Source organism: Genypterus blacodes, unplaced genomic scaffold, assembly GCF_046128005.1.
Source record: "Genypterus blacodes isolate CSIRO-AG114 ecotype Tasmania unplaced genomic scaffold, CSIRO-AGI_Gbla_v1 ptg000026l_1, whole genome shotgun sequence".
NCBI lineage: Eukaryota > Metazoa > Chordata > Actinopteri > Ophidiiformes > Ophidiidae > Genypterus > Genypterus blacodes.
Window position 1 is genome coordinate 203,941 of NW_027466839.1, and position 15,460 is coordinate 219,400.

The 15,460-nt window shown below is 46.5% G+C and overlaps 1 protein-coding gene and 2 long non-coding RNA genes across 4 annotated transcripts; 1 reads left to right on the forward strand and 2 right to left on the reverse strand.

The window, feature by feature from the left end:
• Positions 1–1,970: 1,970 nt before the first annotated feature.
• On the reverse strand, positions 1,971–3,365 carry LOC142992950 (uncharacterized). Its single transcript, XR_012961088.1, has 2 exons — positions 3,088–3,365; positions 1,971–2,294 (listed from the first exon to the last, which is right to left on the reverse strand). It is a non-coding gene; the product is annotated as an uncharacterized LOC142992950 (long non-coding RNA).
• A 2,254-nt stretch (positions 3,366–5,619) lies between these two features.
• Positions 5,620–6,886, reverse strand: LOC142992997 (uncharacterized). 2 transcript variants are annotated; one of them, XR_012961095.1, is made up of 3 exons: positions 6,667–6,886; positions 6,332–6,519; positions 5,620–6,151 (listed from the first exon to the last, which is right to left on the reverse strand). It is a non-coding gene; the product is annotated as an uncharacterized LOC142992997 (long non-coding RNA). The 2 variants fall into 2 exon arrangements; XR_012961094.1 differs by having other exon boundaries at positions 5,620–6,519.
• Positions 6,887–9,335: 2,449 nt separating this feature from the next.
• msh2 (mutS homolog 2 (E. coli)) lies at positions 9,336–15,122 on the forward strand. Its single transcript, XM_076143652.1, has 16 exons — positions 9,336–10,120; positions 10,315–10,463; positions 10,693–10,980; positions 11,074–11,220; positions 11,317–11,466; positions 11,558–11,691; positions 11,775–11,974; positions 12,062–12,171; positions 12,409–12,532; positions 13,044–13,194; positions 13,294–13,391; positions 13,508–13,753; positions 13,835–14,039; positions 14,120–14,367; positions 14,456–14,625; positions 14,828–15,122. Exons 1-16 carry the CDS (start codon positions 9,913–9,915, stop codon positions 15,002–15,004), a joined length of 2,805 nt encoding a protein of 934 aa, XP_075999767.1. The 5' UTR covers positions 9,336–9,912; the 3' UTR covers positions 15,005–15,122.
• The last annotated feature ends 338 nt before the right edge of the window (positions 15,123–15,460 follow it).

The following is a 15,460-nucleotide window of genomic DNA, read 5'->3' on the forward strand; positions in this document are numbered from 1 at the left end:
CTAATTTATTTGAAATATGTTCAATAAGTAAATATATAAATGACTTTTTGAGATGTGAACACATATCGACTTATACGCTAAGTCGATTGAATAACTAAAAATATCCTGTTTAAGTCATTTAGGAAAATGGGACCAAACTTTTTTTTTTTTTTTTTTTTTTTTTTTTGTGATGTCAGCACCAAATCAAAGAGACAAAACAAAAAAATTGAGCCTTCTGAGGTTGGGTGGGCGGTGGCTCATTGATAAGGCACGCGTCTGGGAACCAGGCACACGCTCCGGTGCTGGTTCGCCTCCAACCTCGGTCCCTCACTCTCCAGCTGGTAGCTGGAGAGTTGCCTGTTACCCCCCGGTCCAGAGCCTGTTACCTTCCGGTCCCCGCGCCCACCTAGGCACGGAATCTACTGCACTCAGTCAGTCTGTCAGAGAGAGTGACAGACACATAGCGAGAGACTGATAGTCATAGTAGAACACGTCACGTAGATTTAGGGACACACAGTGTGTCGCTCGGGCTGCGTGGCAGGCACAGTTCTTGTGTCTGGCACCAGAACGAGTGATGCACTGTGATAGAACATATAGGAACACATAGGTACTGACACACAGACAGGCAGGCAGGGTGCGGAAGAGGAGGTGCTTTTAAATAAACTCACTAAGTGTTTCACTGGGAAATATAGATAGCAGAAAAAAACGTGTGAAATTTTTTTTTTCTTTAGCTCAGAGGGTTAAGCTGATGGTTGGTGATCACAAGGTTGGGAGTTCGAGTCCCAGTTACAGGAAGGTAACTGGCTCTGGAGAGGGTAACAGGCAACTCTCCAGCTACCAGCTGGAGTGTGAGGGACCGAGGTTGGAGGCGAACCAGCACCGGAGCGTGTGCCTGGTTCCCAGACGCGTGCCTTATCAATGAGCCACCGCCGACACGACCGTAGAAGCCTCACTTTTTGTTTTGTCTCCTTGATTTGGAGCTGACATCACAAAAAAAAAAAAAAAAAAAAAAAAAAAAAAAAAAAAGTTTGGTCCCATTTTCCTAAATTACTTCATATATGACTTCAACAGGATATTTTTAGTTATTCAATCGACTTAGCATACATGGTAATGTCTTGTTTGGATCTCAATTACGTGTTCACATCTCAAAAAGTCATTTATATATTTACTTATTGAACATATTTCAAATAAATTAGCAGTAAGATTAAAGTAAAAAATTTAGTTTTTGGTCCAGTTTTCCAGAGCGACAGTGTAACCATGGACCAAATCGTTTGTTTTTACAAAGCCCGTATCTTGGTCAGTTTAAGAGCTAGAGCTCTAAAATTTTCAAACGCAGCATCCAAATACCACAGCTTGAGAAATACAGCAAACGTTTAAAACAGCACACGCATACACACATACACACACACTTCTGTACCCTCCGTAGCATGGATTTAACACGCACACACCGTAATGGCTCAATACCGGTGCGTCGCCACGAAGGCTAAACGGCACATCAAGCACATATATGAACTATAAACACAACACCGACCTGGTAACGACACAACAACCACACGGCTTTCTCTCGTTCGCTGGTTTCACCTGCTGATTACCTGCTCTCACCTGGAGACACCGCCCCCTAGTGGCGAAAGCAGGATTCGACTTAAAACCAAGACATCCTGACTTCTCTACATTAGGCTCCTCCCATAAACAGGAGTGAAACCAAGATCACTGCGCCACAACTCAGCCAAGGAGGACGTTCGACCTCAGTTTAGAGTTTGAAGTTCTACTTTATCAAAAAATATTAGCAGTACTCTCTCTCTCTCTCTACACCAGGAAAAGGAGCCATCTTGTGGTGATTTGTGAGAATACACACGCTTGTTTCAAATTAACAAATGATTTATTCAATCACAACTTTACATTATATGCGTCCATTTTAAAGCCAGTTTACGTGAACATTTAAATATAATAATAAACGGGAATCCAATTTGTACTCGCAACTTTATCAGCAAAAAAGTCAAAAAGTGTTTATTCACAGTATTTGAATTTATTCAATACATTGTGGTGTTCAAAAACTGACCACTGAGATGAATCTTTTGTGCCACAAAGCATAACATGTGTGGACTCAAATGTAAAAAACAAATAACAGGTAACATATATAATAATAAAAAAGTGCTTTTTTGAAAAGCATAAATAACCTTTGATGTTAACAACATCTGCCCCCCGCAGGGCATGCAGCGCACACCCCAAGGAGCAGAGACCTCAGCAGCGCCACACCAGCCGTCTTGCTGAAGATGAAGGATAAGGCAGAAGGTGCTTATAAGCACAGCACCGACCTGATAACAGGGAAATAACAAGACAACAATCACATGGGGTTCTCTCGTTCGCTTGTTTCACCTGCTGATTTCCTGGTCTGAAATGGCGACAACGCCCCCGACTGGCGAAAGCAGGAATCGACTTTGAACCAATATGAATTTAATGCACAGGCTGAAATGTGTTTTTTAAACATAAAACAAGTATTTCAAATCACAAAATGCCAATGCAATTCTAGTTTGTAGCTCACTAGTTATCTGTGATCTCACACATTTATACACACAACCCATCTCCCCATCTCATATCTGCTTCTTGACTCATTCATCTTGCATGTATTGTAATGATTAAATCAATGTATGTGGAGGATCAGGAAGGAAGGTGCTGTGAGGCGATCTAGTTTGTCTCCCTGACCTTACTGGAGGACACTCAGCTGGAGGCATCCAGGTTCAAGAGGTTCTAGCAGGACTATTGACATGCAGTTGACACATGTGGTTGTATTGAAGGATTTAAATAACTGCAGGTGGTCTAACTGGAGATTTGAGAGATATGCCCAGGGACTATAGTTAAAGGTCAAGTTCTCCCAAAAGACACAGACTGAAAATACTTTAATGTAGTAATGTAAACCGTGGGATCATCACTTGATGTAATCATGAGATTAGCGACTACAGCATACCTCTGTACTCTTACTGTTCAAAAGTCCAACCAAATGACTGCACGCCTTTCTCCTGTTCAATAAATCCACAAGCCCACTGCTGCAAACTCCTCAGTAAGGAAAGTCGCTATAAGCTGTCCTAAAAGTCGCCAAATGACACTCACCTAATTTGCACAATTGTCGGGTTGGGTGTAATTGTAATGGACGCTGGAGGAGAGAAGGTGGACAGTAACTGCCGAACGAGTCTCCAAAACACCAGAAGTCTCCAATAACACCAGAAAAAGTCGCTAGATTTGTCGCTCGTCGCTTTTGTCTAAAAAAAAAAGTCGCAAAGAGGATTTAGACAGCCGCCAGATTTAGCGAGGAAGTCGCTTAAGTGGCAACACTGCTCAACACGTTTGTCTGTTTACAATTTCGGGACGTGTGGAACGTGCACCCATGTAAGATTTCGTCGGGAACACCGTCAGTGACTATGGTTCCTACCTGGTCACAGCAGCTCCTCATTTGACCCAGAAGTGACATGACAGTTTTCGTTTTAAAAAATAAAGATGGTAGTACTCCTCTCTCGTAAAGATTTAATATACAGCGGTGTCAGGTTTTACAGACATTAGGGGTCAGTAACACTAGTTGCATATGATATTGAACAGCTTGTGTGTTATCTCATCGCTCCTGTATATCACGACACAGTTACAGCTAACCACAGAATTGATAGATTACCATTATTTGACAGATCCTTATTTTAGAAGCTCAGTATGACTCACTGGCAAAAAAATACTGCCAATGATTGTATGTAATGTGTCAATCACGATGCCAGAATGCAGGATAGTGTAAGTGTGTGTACAGAATGCACAGCATGCACAGAAACACACATTTGTGTCAGCTAGAACATCTAAAACAAACTGTGTAACCATGGACCAAATCCTTTTTTTTTTAAATAAAAAGACCATATCTTAGTGAATTTAAGATCTAGAGCTTGTCAATAATAATTATTTCTTATTCCCACATTTTCAACATCAATTAAATCTGAAGAGGGTCGATGATATATGATGTCGTCCTAATTATGGAAAGGCAATACTTACATTTACTGCAGTGATCACTACATTAAATTAAAGATCGTTTGAGGAGAACTCTTCCATGTTTCTCTGCTGTTCCTTCCTCACCACATGGCCAAGTAGCTGGTGTGGCTGAGGGTTGATTGATAAATTCTGTCAAACTCTAGTGATGAATTGACTTGAAAATGGCAACAAAACATCCAGAAATTTGGTATGGCTGATGTTGTGCTAGCCAACATCAGCACCAAGCTACTCAAATGGGGAGAGTTGATTAGAACTTTATCTTTTTAACTCTTCTTCTTACTCAAATGCAGTGACATCGTGTAGTGAACATTGCGCTCTATTGTTCTATTGCGCAAAACCGCAAGTACGACCTGATACCAGAGAAATAGCGAGACAGTGACAATAACATCAGTTTTTCTCGTTCGCTTGTGTCACCGGCTGATTACCTGGTCTCAAATGGCGAGACAGCCCCCTACTGGCAAAAGCAGGAATCGCCATGATGAGAAAGATTGTCTTCTCAAATTCAACCACCGGAGGGCGCACAAATGCACGTTCTACACGGAATAGTGATAATAGGGCCAAAATTAAAAGGCTTGTCTTCTCAAATTCAACCACCGGAGGGCGCACAAACGCACGTTATCCCCACTATAGTGACAACAAGGGCCAAAATGAAAAAGTTCATCTCTCAAATTCAACCACCGGGAGGCGCACAAATGCAACTTGTCTTAAGAAGATAAGCTTTTTGTCTTAAGAAGGCCGTAAGGCGCCCAACGGAGGCCAACTGTTGCGTTCTTTGCTGTTTGACTCGACAGGATGTGTTTGTGACACAAAATGATGACACAAAATGATGACACAAAATGATGACGCGGCATCACAAAGCTTCAATTTAAACACAATTTATTTCATGTTTAAATAATTACTTGAATCATCCAGTGTAAGCTATGTTGTTTCGTCATACATGTTGGTACCAGATCTACCATCGACAGATGCTTAGGGTGGCATTGTTATGGGGAGAAAAACAAGAGTCCGATGGACACAGGAACAGAAAATCAGATGATCAACATGGGTTGATCAATACTCCATGATTTCAGTCGGTAGTAAAAAGGACTGGATTAGGGCGATGGGGCTGAAAATCAGACCATCTGTTCTCATGTAAATCCAACCAATACACAAAAATAACCACAAAAAAATAAGTAGATTGTAGATGAGCGACGGTAGTTATGAGATGCACACGGACAGAAGAACCACAGAACCCTCTCTTCTAATCATGTTACAGTGCTTCGATTGAGGAGAAGGGCCAGGGGGGAAATAAAGGAGAAAAGCCGTCAAATAAAGTGAAGTCACACATGTAGCAAAGTATCAAGGATGTGTTCCACAGACGGAGCAGAGGAGCAGTTAGCTTTTTAAGAAATGTCCTTTTGTTTAAAATCGAGCATTGTTATTTGTCATTTACATATAGCTTTTTCGTTCCTTTTTAATGTTTATTTCTTCAAAATTCGTTTGGCAAGAGACTTGCTCTGCAGGCTCGAATCCCGCAGAGCTGCAATGCAAATGCGCCAAGCTTCTCAAGTCAAAATCAATCAGTGCATAAACAATCTGTGAAGCTACTGATTTTTTTTTTTTGTTGTTTTCTTTTTAAAGTTTTTATACAGTGTCATTTATGTACAACAAAATCACCCATGTATTATTATTATATATCATCTTTTAAAAAAAAGAACAACATTGTACACCCCAATACTGTGGGCCCAGGAGGAAAAAGAAATACGTAAGGCGAGTGTGTGTGTGAGAGTGTGTGAGAGAGCCTCGACTCGTCCTCTTCTGTTAGCAGGTAGCCTTTCTTCCTTCGCGCCATCTTTGGTTCACGGATGTCCTCCGCTCCTCTTCTCTGCTCTCAACGTCCACACGTCTCACAGCTGGACTCAGACTTCATTCACAGACTAAAACTTAAAGTAGATAGATTCTGGATTAAGCCCAATTCTTCATGATTGGTCAACTTGCTTTCGAGTCCTTGTCCCCCGGTTTAGGTGGGACAGACTAGATACGGTTGGTCGGTTCGAGCGCTCAGCCCAACCTCGGTTTTCCTTCTCTGGGATGTCCATCCAGTGTTGCAGCTGCAGGCCCCTGGCAAACATAAAGGGAACTCAAACCAGCACTCCCAGCAGGGCCGGAGGTTCTAGATAAAGACATGGGATACCAAAGTAGAATCAACACAGCAAACAGACAGCAAAACAGTTGATAATGTGGCTTTGTCAATTACATAACATAACGCTATACTTGTAACATGATTGTCCTTATTCTTCTGGTCTCAATATCAAACTAACCCAGGTGTAAAGTAAAGCAGTTGCACAGTCACCTGAGCGTATGGTGTTGGGTTGTAGCAGCTCCAGCCTCAGACACGCCTCATCCAGGTGTCGGGGCTCTGAGTTTAAATGTCATCCTGTGGTTGAAGTATGGGTCTGTGTCACTACTGACCACACAACTTCGCTTAATTTTCACCACCTGAGTGTGTATCTGCAAGCTCGTCTGGACACACACACACACCTGGGAAGCACACGCGTGATGCGTTATTATTGAGCCAATGAATGTACACTTTTCACTTCTATGGGCTCTCTTAAGTGGACTTAGATTCAGACTTTGTATTTTATAATACATATTAAGTAATTTCCTCCATTGTGTGTTTTCCTCTACCTGCGTCTGTGAGCAGCTGCAGGCCTCGCGCTCTCAGGACCACCACAGAGAGGCGCTGCACAGACGGACTGTAGCTGAGAGACACCTGCACGTCTCCCACCTCTGAACACGGAGGAGAGTGACGGAGGAGGAGGAGGATGGAGGGTGACAGGAGGATGAAGATCTTCAGAAGCAGAGAACGTCTATAATCAGTGATCGAATTCCATGCGCGCAAAACTGGTGCCGGGTGAAATACCTTCCCCCCTGTAACCCCTCTGTAACCAGAGGTTTCAGGGGGAGGTACAGGGGGCGCCAGACACACTGGACAGTAGTTCCGGTGGCCGGAAATAATCTAAAAGCAAAAACGTGTTATCCGTGATTTTCACCGGGACGCTGCTGAGGAGGGGACTTTTAGATCTAAGTGACCGTCAGCCAGGCTGACACGGCCCGGAGTGACTTCCCTGCCTCAGACGGCCCACGTGACATGTCAGCTCAGAAGTCATAATGTCAGATGTTCTCAGCAGCGCTATTGGGTGCATCAGATTGGCTTAAGGATCCTGAATGGACATAGGCAATTTCTAAGTGCAAATTCGCCTTGATCACATTGTGACTAACTGATTACTGCTCGATCCAGGCTACTGGGGGTGAGCTTTTGTGCCAAGTCACTGGCACTTTTGAGGGTATACAGATTGCATCTAACTAACATCTCATCATTGCTGGCAACTGCAGCAAACACCATCTGAACTTGCATGATCTGTGATGGGAAAGTCATTCAGGGCTGTGCCACTCTGGCTCATGGTCACAAATATATGTCCTTTTCAAGTATGGGTGACCATGAGCCAGAGTGGCACGGCCCTGAGTTAATAGCCTGTCTCAGACAGTCCATGGACCATGCCAGTTTAGATGGTGTTCACAGCTATATTAAGGAGTACGGTAGTTTGGCTAACTGTGTGATGAAAGTACCACCATAGCACAATGCCTCCCATACTCAATGGGGTTGCACATAGATACAACGTACTTGTCTACCTTGTTCTACCAGTTCACTGCCAAAGTCTAAGTTTGGCTACCAGGGTGTGATGCGGTTGCAGCATGCTGAGAAAATCGTAGCTTCAAGCGTTCACACATTTTGCCAATATGTAGTACAACAAAGCCATGCTGAGAACATCACCTGAACTGACATGGCACATGGGCCGTCTGAGGCAGGGAAGTCACTCAGGGCCGTGTCAGCCTGGCTGACGGTCACTTAGATCTAAAAGTCCCCAGCTCAGATGCAAGCGAAAAGGGTCGTTTCAGTAACGCAGATCAGCTGATGTTCTCAGCAGTGATGTGGTGGTCGTTGGTTTAATGCAGCCAGTAGTCTCCCATGCTGTAGTAGTGCCCAGCATGCCTGGGTAGGCAGTAGATTCCAAAGTGTCTACTGCCTGCAAGGGCCTGCTGCAGTTGTGCCAGACATCTGATTAATGACTTCATGAGAGTCTGGCACAACTGCTGCTGCAGACCCTTGTAGGCAGAAGACTCTTCTGAGACTCTTTAGATTCTACTGCCTAAAATGACCTGCTGTGCACCACAACAGCAGACCACCAGTGGACTGCTGAGCTGAGTTGCTGTGCCAGTCTGCTTGTTTGCTGTTGGGGAGGGGAGTGACACACAGACTTTGAGGAAGTAGACTCTTCTGAGACTCTTTAGATTCTACTGCCTAAAATGACCTGCTGTGCACCACAACAGCAGGCCACCAGAGCATTTCTGAGCTCAGTTGCTGTGCCAGTCTGCTTCTTTGGGCAGTCCTCAAAGTCTTTGAGTCACTGCCCTCCCCAACAGCAAACGAGCAGAGCGTCACAGTAACACAGCTCAGCAGTGCTCCTGTGGTTGTTGGTTTAATGCAGTCAGTAGTCTACCTTGCTGTAGTAATGCACAGCAGGCCCTGGAAGGCAGTGAACTCCAAATAGTCTACTGCCTACAAGGGCCTGCTGCAGCTGTGCCAGACTCTCACAAAGCAATGAATCAGAAGCTTTTGTGTCTGGCACAACTGCAGCAGGCCCTTGCAGGCAGTAGACTCTTTGGAAGCTACTGCCTACAAGGGCTTGATGTACTATAGCAAGGTAGACTACTGGCTGCAATAAACCAACAACCACCACATCACTGCTGAGAACATCCGCTGATCGGCGTTACTGAAAGAACCTGCTGGTCTGCTCAATTGTTGTTCCGTCAGATGTTCTTAGCAGACCTGTTTGGTACAGCTGAGTGGCTGTGGTAGAAGACTTGTTGGATACCCTGTTAGCTCTTGTCGCCAAAATGTCAGTAAAATGTAAAAAAAAAAAATACTGCTGAACAGAGGATACTGAGGTGAGTTGTTGTGGTAGAGTATCGGAACTGTTACAAGGAAACAGATACTTAATCTTAAAGGTTGTTATGGCCAACCTCTGTAGGCCTACTGGGAATAACATCTTAGGTTGTGCGTCACATCTGCTGAGATGCGAAACTCATTCAGGGCTGAGCCACACTGGCACATGGTCACAAAGATAAATCCATTTTAGGTATGTGTGACTATGAACCAGAGTGGCACGGCCCTCAGTTAAAATCCTGTCTCAGACTCCATGGACCATACAGGTACAGATAGTATATGCAGTTCAATCAAGATCTGTAAGAATATTCCAAAATCTTCGAATCTTGCTCAATGTTCTAATATGTCATAATAGCTCCCACAGCCATTAAGATTGCTCTTTAAATGCAAGTCACTAGTCTACCTTGCAGTACCAGTACACTTTCTGATATCTGCCATTGTTCAATTCAGGCTGTTCAAGTATGATGCAGTTGCAGATTGCTAAGAAAATTGAAGCTTATATCTTTCACACATCTTGCCAATATGTAGTACTCCAAGGCCATGCTGAGAACATCATCTAAACTGACATGGTACATGAACTGTCTGAGACAGGGCTCATAGTGATAGAGATAAATACATTCCAGCGAGAACTCTTTGTGTCCTTCCCCTCCCCAGCAGCAAATGAGCAGATCATCACAGTAACGCAGCTCAGTGCTGGAAAATGCTTCCCTTCTCAAACCAATGTGCCACAGTTCAGTTTAAAACGCATCGTCTCTGTGGGCTTTCCACCTTTCCTGCTTATTGGCACTTATAAAATAACGCAACTTAACCACGCAACAACGTTTCTGCCAAGTCCGAAGACGATTGGAGGAACGGTGCTCCTTGAAACTCCGGATATAATGAACACGTCACGTCCTGTTTAGCCTGAGCTGGCGGGAGTTTCCAGCATGGCGGTGCAGCCGAAGCAGAACCTGTCCATGGACAGTGCGGCCGAACATGGCTTTCTTAACTGCTTCTTCTCGATGCCAGAGAAACCGGACACAACTTTTAGAATATTCGACCGCAATGACTACTACACTGTGCACGGGAAAGACGCTATATTCGCTGCGAAGGAGGTTTTCAAGACGAACGCGGTCATCAAATATCTGGGAACGGGTACGCGTCTCTGTTTACGAGCTAATGCAGCGTAATGTTGACTATTTAGTGAGGATAATGTTGTGGCGCTGTGCTGTTTGGTGAACGTTAATCAGAGGCTAACGCAATGTAGCCGCATGTTAGCCACACACGCAGCTAAGATCTAGCCTGTAATGCTCTCATGTTGCTCCTTTGTTGCTCTCGTTGCTCTGCAGGCAGCCGTAAGCTGGAGGGCGTCGTGCTGAGCAAACTGAACTTCGAGGCCTTTGTGAGAGACCTGCTGCTGGTGAAACAGTACAGAGTGGAGGTGTACAGGAACCACAGCAAGAGCAGCAAGGAGCACGACTGGAGGATAGAGTTCAAGGTAGAGCGTCCATCACTCACCGAGCCCATCGAACACTCTGCTCCTCTATCAAACATCCAGAACTGAGCGGGTTCATTCTCCAAAACTGTAAAGAATATAATAATCATTGTTATTTATGATGGATTGTGGACAAAAGTATGTGGACACTGATGCTAACTGGTGGTTCGATCACCTCTGATCTCTTGCAAACTAATCACGACCTTCATCTGTCCTCCTCCTCCAAACTCAGGCGTCTCCAGGCAACCTTACTCAGTTCGAGGAGATTCTGTTTGGCGGTGCTGGAGCCGGAGGTGAGGGCTGCGCCGGAGTGGTGGCCGTGCGCTGCACTACAGGGGGCGACGGGCAGCGCGTGGTAGGCGTGGGCTACGTGGACGCGGCCCAGAGGAAGATGGGCGTGTGCGAGTTCCCCGACAATGAAATCTTCGCCAACCTGGAGGGTCTGCTCGTCCAGATCAGTCCCAAAGAGTGTCTCCTAGCACAGGGAGATGGCAACACAGACGGCACCAAACTACGAGAGGTGTGTGTGTGTGTGTGTGTGGAATGATCATGAAAGAAGTGTCAGCTGCACTTACATTGTGATGATTATCATGGTGTGATTGTTTGTGTTAAGGTGGTGCAGCGTGGCGGCATACTGGTCTCTGACAGGAAGAGGGCGGAGTTCAGCAGCAAGGACATGGTGCAGGATCTGAACCGGCTGCTGAGGCCCAAGAGAGGAGAAACTGTAGCCAGCAACACCTTGCCTGAGCTTGACAAACAGGTAAACACTGCAACACACCTGAAGTGGTGCATCCTGATATGATGTAAAGAAAAGAACAGAAAACAAGGTGTGTGTGTGTGTGTGTTTCATTCCCAGGTGGCGATGTCGTGTCTGGCTGCAGTGGTCCGTTTTCTGGAACTGCTGTCTGACGAGTCCAACTTCAACTCCTTCAGCCTGACCACTCTGGACCTGGGTCAGTACATGAGGCTGGACAACGCCGCCGTGCGAGCGCTCAACCTCTTTCAGGTCGGTGGCAGAGTCGTCAGGTCCGCACAGGTCGATCGTGATCAGTGATTGACAAACGTGCACCGCTTTACTCTCACCGTGTGACCCCCAGGGCTCGCCTGACGACACCAGCGGAGCTCACTCATTGGCCGGCCTGCTGAACAAGTGCCGCACGCCGCAGGGTCAGCGGCTGGTCAACCAGTGGATCAAGCAGCCGCTCATGGACAAGATCAAAATAGAGGAGAGGTAATGAAGCATAGTAAACGTGTAGATTTAACATGTGAGGAAGACTTTGATCTACTGTTTAGGTTAATTGTGTGCGTGTGAAGGCTGGACCTGGTGGAGAGTTTTGTGTGCGATTCCGAGCTGAGGCAGACGTGCCAGGAGGATTTGCTCCGCCGTTTTCCGGATCTCCACCGCCTGGCCAAGAAGTTCCACCGTCACACAGCGACCCTGCAGGACTGCTACCGGGTCTACCAGGCCGTGAGCCAGATCCCCGGGCTCATCACGGCTCTGGACAGATACTCAGGTACGCACACACACACACACGCACACGCACGCACACCTCAGTTATTGTGTATATTGTCTTAATTGATTTTGTGCGCGTGTGTTGTAGGAAGTTACCAGGTCTTGCTGGAGGCTGTGTTCCTGTCCCCCTTCAGAGACCTGCAGACGGACTTCACCAAGTACCAGGAGATGATCGAGACGACTCTGGACATGAACCAGGTGTGAACCCCGAGTTTGATATGTTAGCAATGTGTGAGCAATGCCTGAGGACTTGAAGCAGAAAGAAACAAGAAATGCATCGGGGCCATAAATTAAGGTTCACATCCCAAATTTTGTACATGGTCAGGATTTTGTCACATGTTGTATTGCTGACTGATTTCGTGCTCGCGCTTGATGACAATGTTCCTCAGTCTGTTCTGTGTATCAGCTCTATGACTAAATTGTGTGTGTGTGCAGGTTGACCACCATGAGTTCCTGGTGAAGCCATCGTTTGACCCGGTGTTGACCGAACTGAGGGAGAACATGGACACCCTGGAGAAAAGCATGCAGGCGGTGCTGAACAGCGCGGCACGAGAACTGGGTGATTACATCAGCAGAGAGAACAGAGGACAACCTTTAACAGAACACTCAAATCTATACATCCATCTGGATGTAAAGTTGATATCAGCCAATTCCACTTAACGTGTTTAACAAACTGTACTGACCCGAGAAGATGAGGCGGTCCCGCTGTCATTACTATGGAAACATCAACTCATGCGTTTCACAGAAATACAGAAGTTAATCTTAAAGTGTCATTTGCTTCTCACTTGATGGTTGTTAGTTACAGACGTGCAGTGTTAACATACTGACAAAAGTGTACACACACACACACACGGGATCGCCAGTTAGTTAGGATGTCCGTTTCCCTCATGCAGGACAAGCTGTATGATGATCACACTTTGTTCTCTCCACAAATGTTCTGCCTTTTTATTTGAGGATGTGGCGCCTTGCTCAAGAGCTTTTCGCTGTTGGTAAAGAGGGAGCGCACCTCTTATTATATACCCAGTTAAAGCTTTTATAAACTTGTCTTTCTTCTTGATTTGTTTCCTCAGGTCTGGATGCCGGTAAGACAGTGAAACTGGACTCCAATGCCATGCTGGGCTTCTACCTGAGGGTCACCTGCAAGGAGGAGAAGACCCTGAGGAACAACAAGAAGTTCACCACGCTGGACGTCCAGAAGAACGGCGTGCGCTTCACCAACAGGTCCGTCACACACACACACACAAACACTCCCACTCATCCCAGGTGTGTGTGTGTGTGTAGGGGGGTTTAACGTGTCTTCTCTCATGTGCACATTCCCAGCAAGCTGAGCTCTCTGAACGAGGAGTACACCAAGCACAGGGAGGAGTACGAGGAGGCACAGAACGCCATCGTGAAGGAGATCATCAACATTTCCTCAGGTGGGGAACGCCCTCTGTCCACCAATGACACGTTTAGCACACAGACGAAAACTGTGGCGACCAAATATGATGTGAGCGTCCTCAGCATCAGCATTGATCCTCCTCTCCCCCTCCAGGCTACGTGGACCCCCTCCAGACTCTGAGCGACGTGGTGGCCCTGCTGGACGCGGCGGTGAGCTTCGCCACGGCGTCCGTCTCGGCCCCGGTGCCCTACGTGAGGCCCCGCATCCTGGACGGCGAGAGCAGGCGCATGGAGCTGCAGCAGGCCCGGCACCCTTGCATGGAGTCGGACGTGAACATCGCCTTCATCCCCAACGACATCAGCTTCATCCAGGGAGAGAAGAGCTTCTATATCATAACAGGTGATGAAGACGAAAGCGTGTCACTCCATAAGTGTTCTATTCCTTCTGGTGCGGAGTTCTCACTCTGTCTTCCGTCTTCAGGTCCGAATATGGGCGGCAAGTCGACTTTTATCCGTCAGGTGGGTGTGATCGCCCTCATGGCTCAGATTGGCTGCTTTGTGCCGTGTGAGAAGGCGGAGCTTAGCGTGATTGACAGCGTGATGGCCAGAGTGGGAGCAGGAGACAGCCAGGTGAAAGGAGTGTCCACCTTCATGTCTGAGATGCTAGAGACGGCCGCCATTCTGCGGTAGGAGTGTGTGCACATGCACCTAATTCTTTGTGTAATGATTGTAGTTGTTCATTTACTCACTCTCCCTCTTTGTGCAGATCGTCCACAGAGAACTCGCTCATCATCATCGACGAGCTGGGCCGCGGCACATCCACGTACGACGGCTTCGGTCTGGCATGGGCCATCAGCGAGCACATCGCCTCCAAGATCGGCTGCTTCTGCCTGTTTGCCACACACTTCCACGAGCTGACGGTGCTGTCGGCACAGCAGCCCACCGTCCACAACCTGCACGTCACGGCCCTGACCACCCACGACACACTCACCATGCTGTACAGGATCAAAGCAGGTCAGAACACACACACACACACTAACCTTAACCCTTTCTCTGTCTTGTCAAAAAGCTCTGAACTCATAAGCTCTACTTTTGTCTTCAGGTGTGTGTGACCAAAGTTTTGGCATACACGTTGCCGAGTTGGCTAGTTTCCCGCCAGCTGTGGTTGCCATGGCAAAGGAGAAGGCAGAGGAACTGGAGGAGTTCCAGGAACCTGCCCGGGAGACGGAGGAGGACGGACCAGAGGCCAAGAAACGGAGGACAGACAAACAGGTAAGGGGTCCATTGAGGCTGTAGTCGTTCAAGCTTCATAAACCTAGAAATCTGTAAACTGAATATATAATTTCATCTCAAATATGTCTTAGCTGGTTAGATTCGGTTAATTGATAATGGGTTAATCAAGAACATTTAGTCTGATATTCCTGTCACATGAGATGTGTGATGGACCTTGAGCGTGTCGTTGACTCTCCCTCAGGTTGGGGAAAGCCTGATCCAGGACTTCCTGCAGAAGGCCAAGTCGCTTCCTACCGCCACCATGACAGACGAAGAGGTGAAGGCGGCGCTCAGGGGCATGAAGGAGGAGCTGCGTGCAAAGAACAACGCTTACGTGGCAGAGCTCCTGGCTCGATACGTCCCCGTAAAGACTTTATAATTCCAGCAGGAATACACCACAAAACCAAGATGTTCATGTAACCACATATAAGCTCTTAATGTTTTGTAGTTTGTCAATAAAGAATCCTTTCTAAATGTGTTGCGACTGTGCCCCACTTATTCCAATTTAAACCTGTTCCAGAAATAAATATTTGTACATACTGAGTGTTTCATCATTTAGGTGTTAATTGCAGTGGAATAAAAGCAGAACATCTCTGGTTTCCCACTGATGGAGACTTTATGAACATCCAGTTTAACCCGTTATCAAATATCAGGGAAGGACTTAGAGGAATCCAAAGTCGTCCCGTGCATGAAACCACCACCACCACCGTAGATGAGTAAAGACGTACTTACAGAGAGCAGCCCAATCTCCAAACGCAGCAGCACCTGCAGGAGGAAGCAAAGGTTGGCTGGACATGGACATTCACTTTGCCACAGACACACACACACACACACG

What these genes read in the sequence shown, in the direction of transcription:
- msh2 (XM_076143652.1), top strand. Translation starts at nt 9,913, where the DNA reads ATGGCGGTGCAGCCGAAGCAGAACCTGTCCATGGACAGTGCGGCCGAA. An exon ending in GGCTCTGGACAGATACTCAG is followed by an intron (nt 11,975 to 12,061) that starts GTACGCACACAC and finishes CGTGTGTTGTAG; the next exon opens with GAAGTTACCAGGTCTTGCTG. An exon ending in GATCATCAACATTTCCTCAG is followed by an intron (nt 13,392 to 13,507) that starts GTGGGGAACGCC and finishes CTCCCCCTCCAG; the next exon opens with GCTACGTGGACCCCCTCCAG.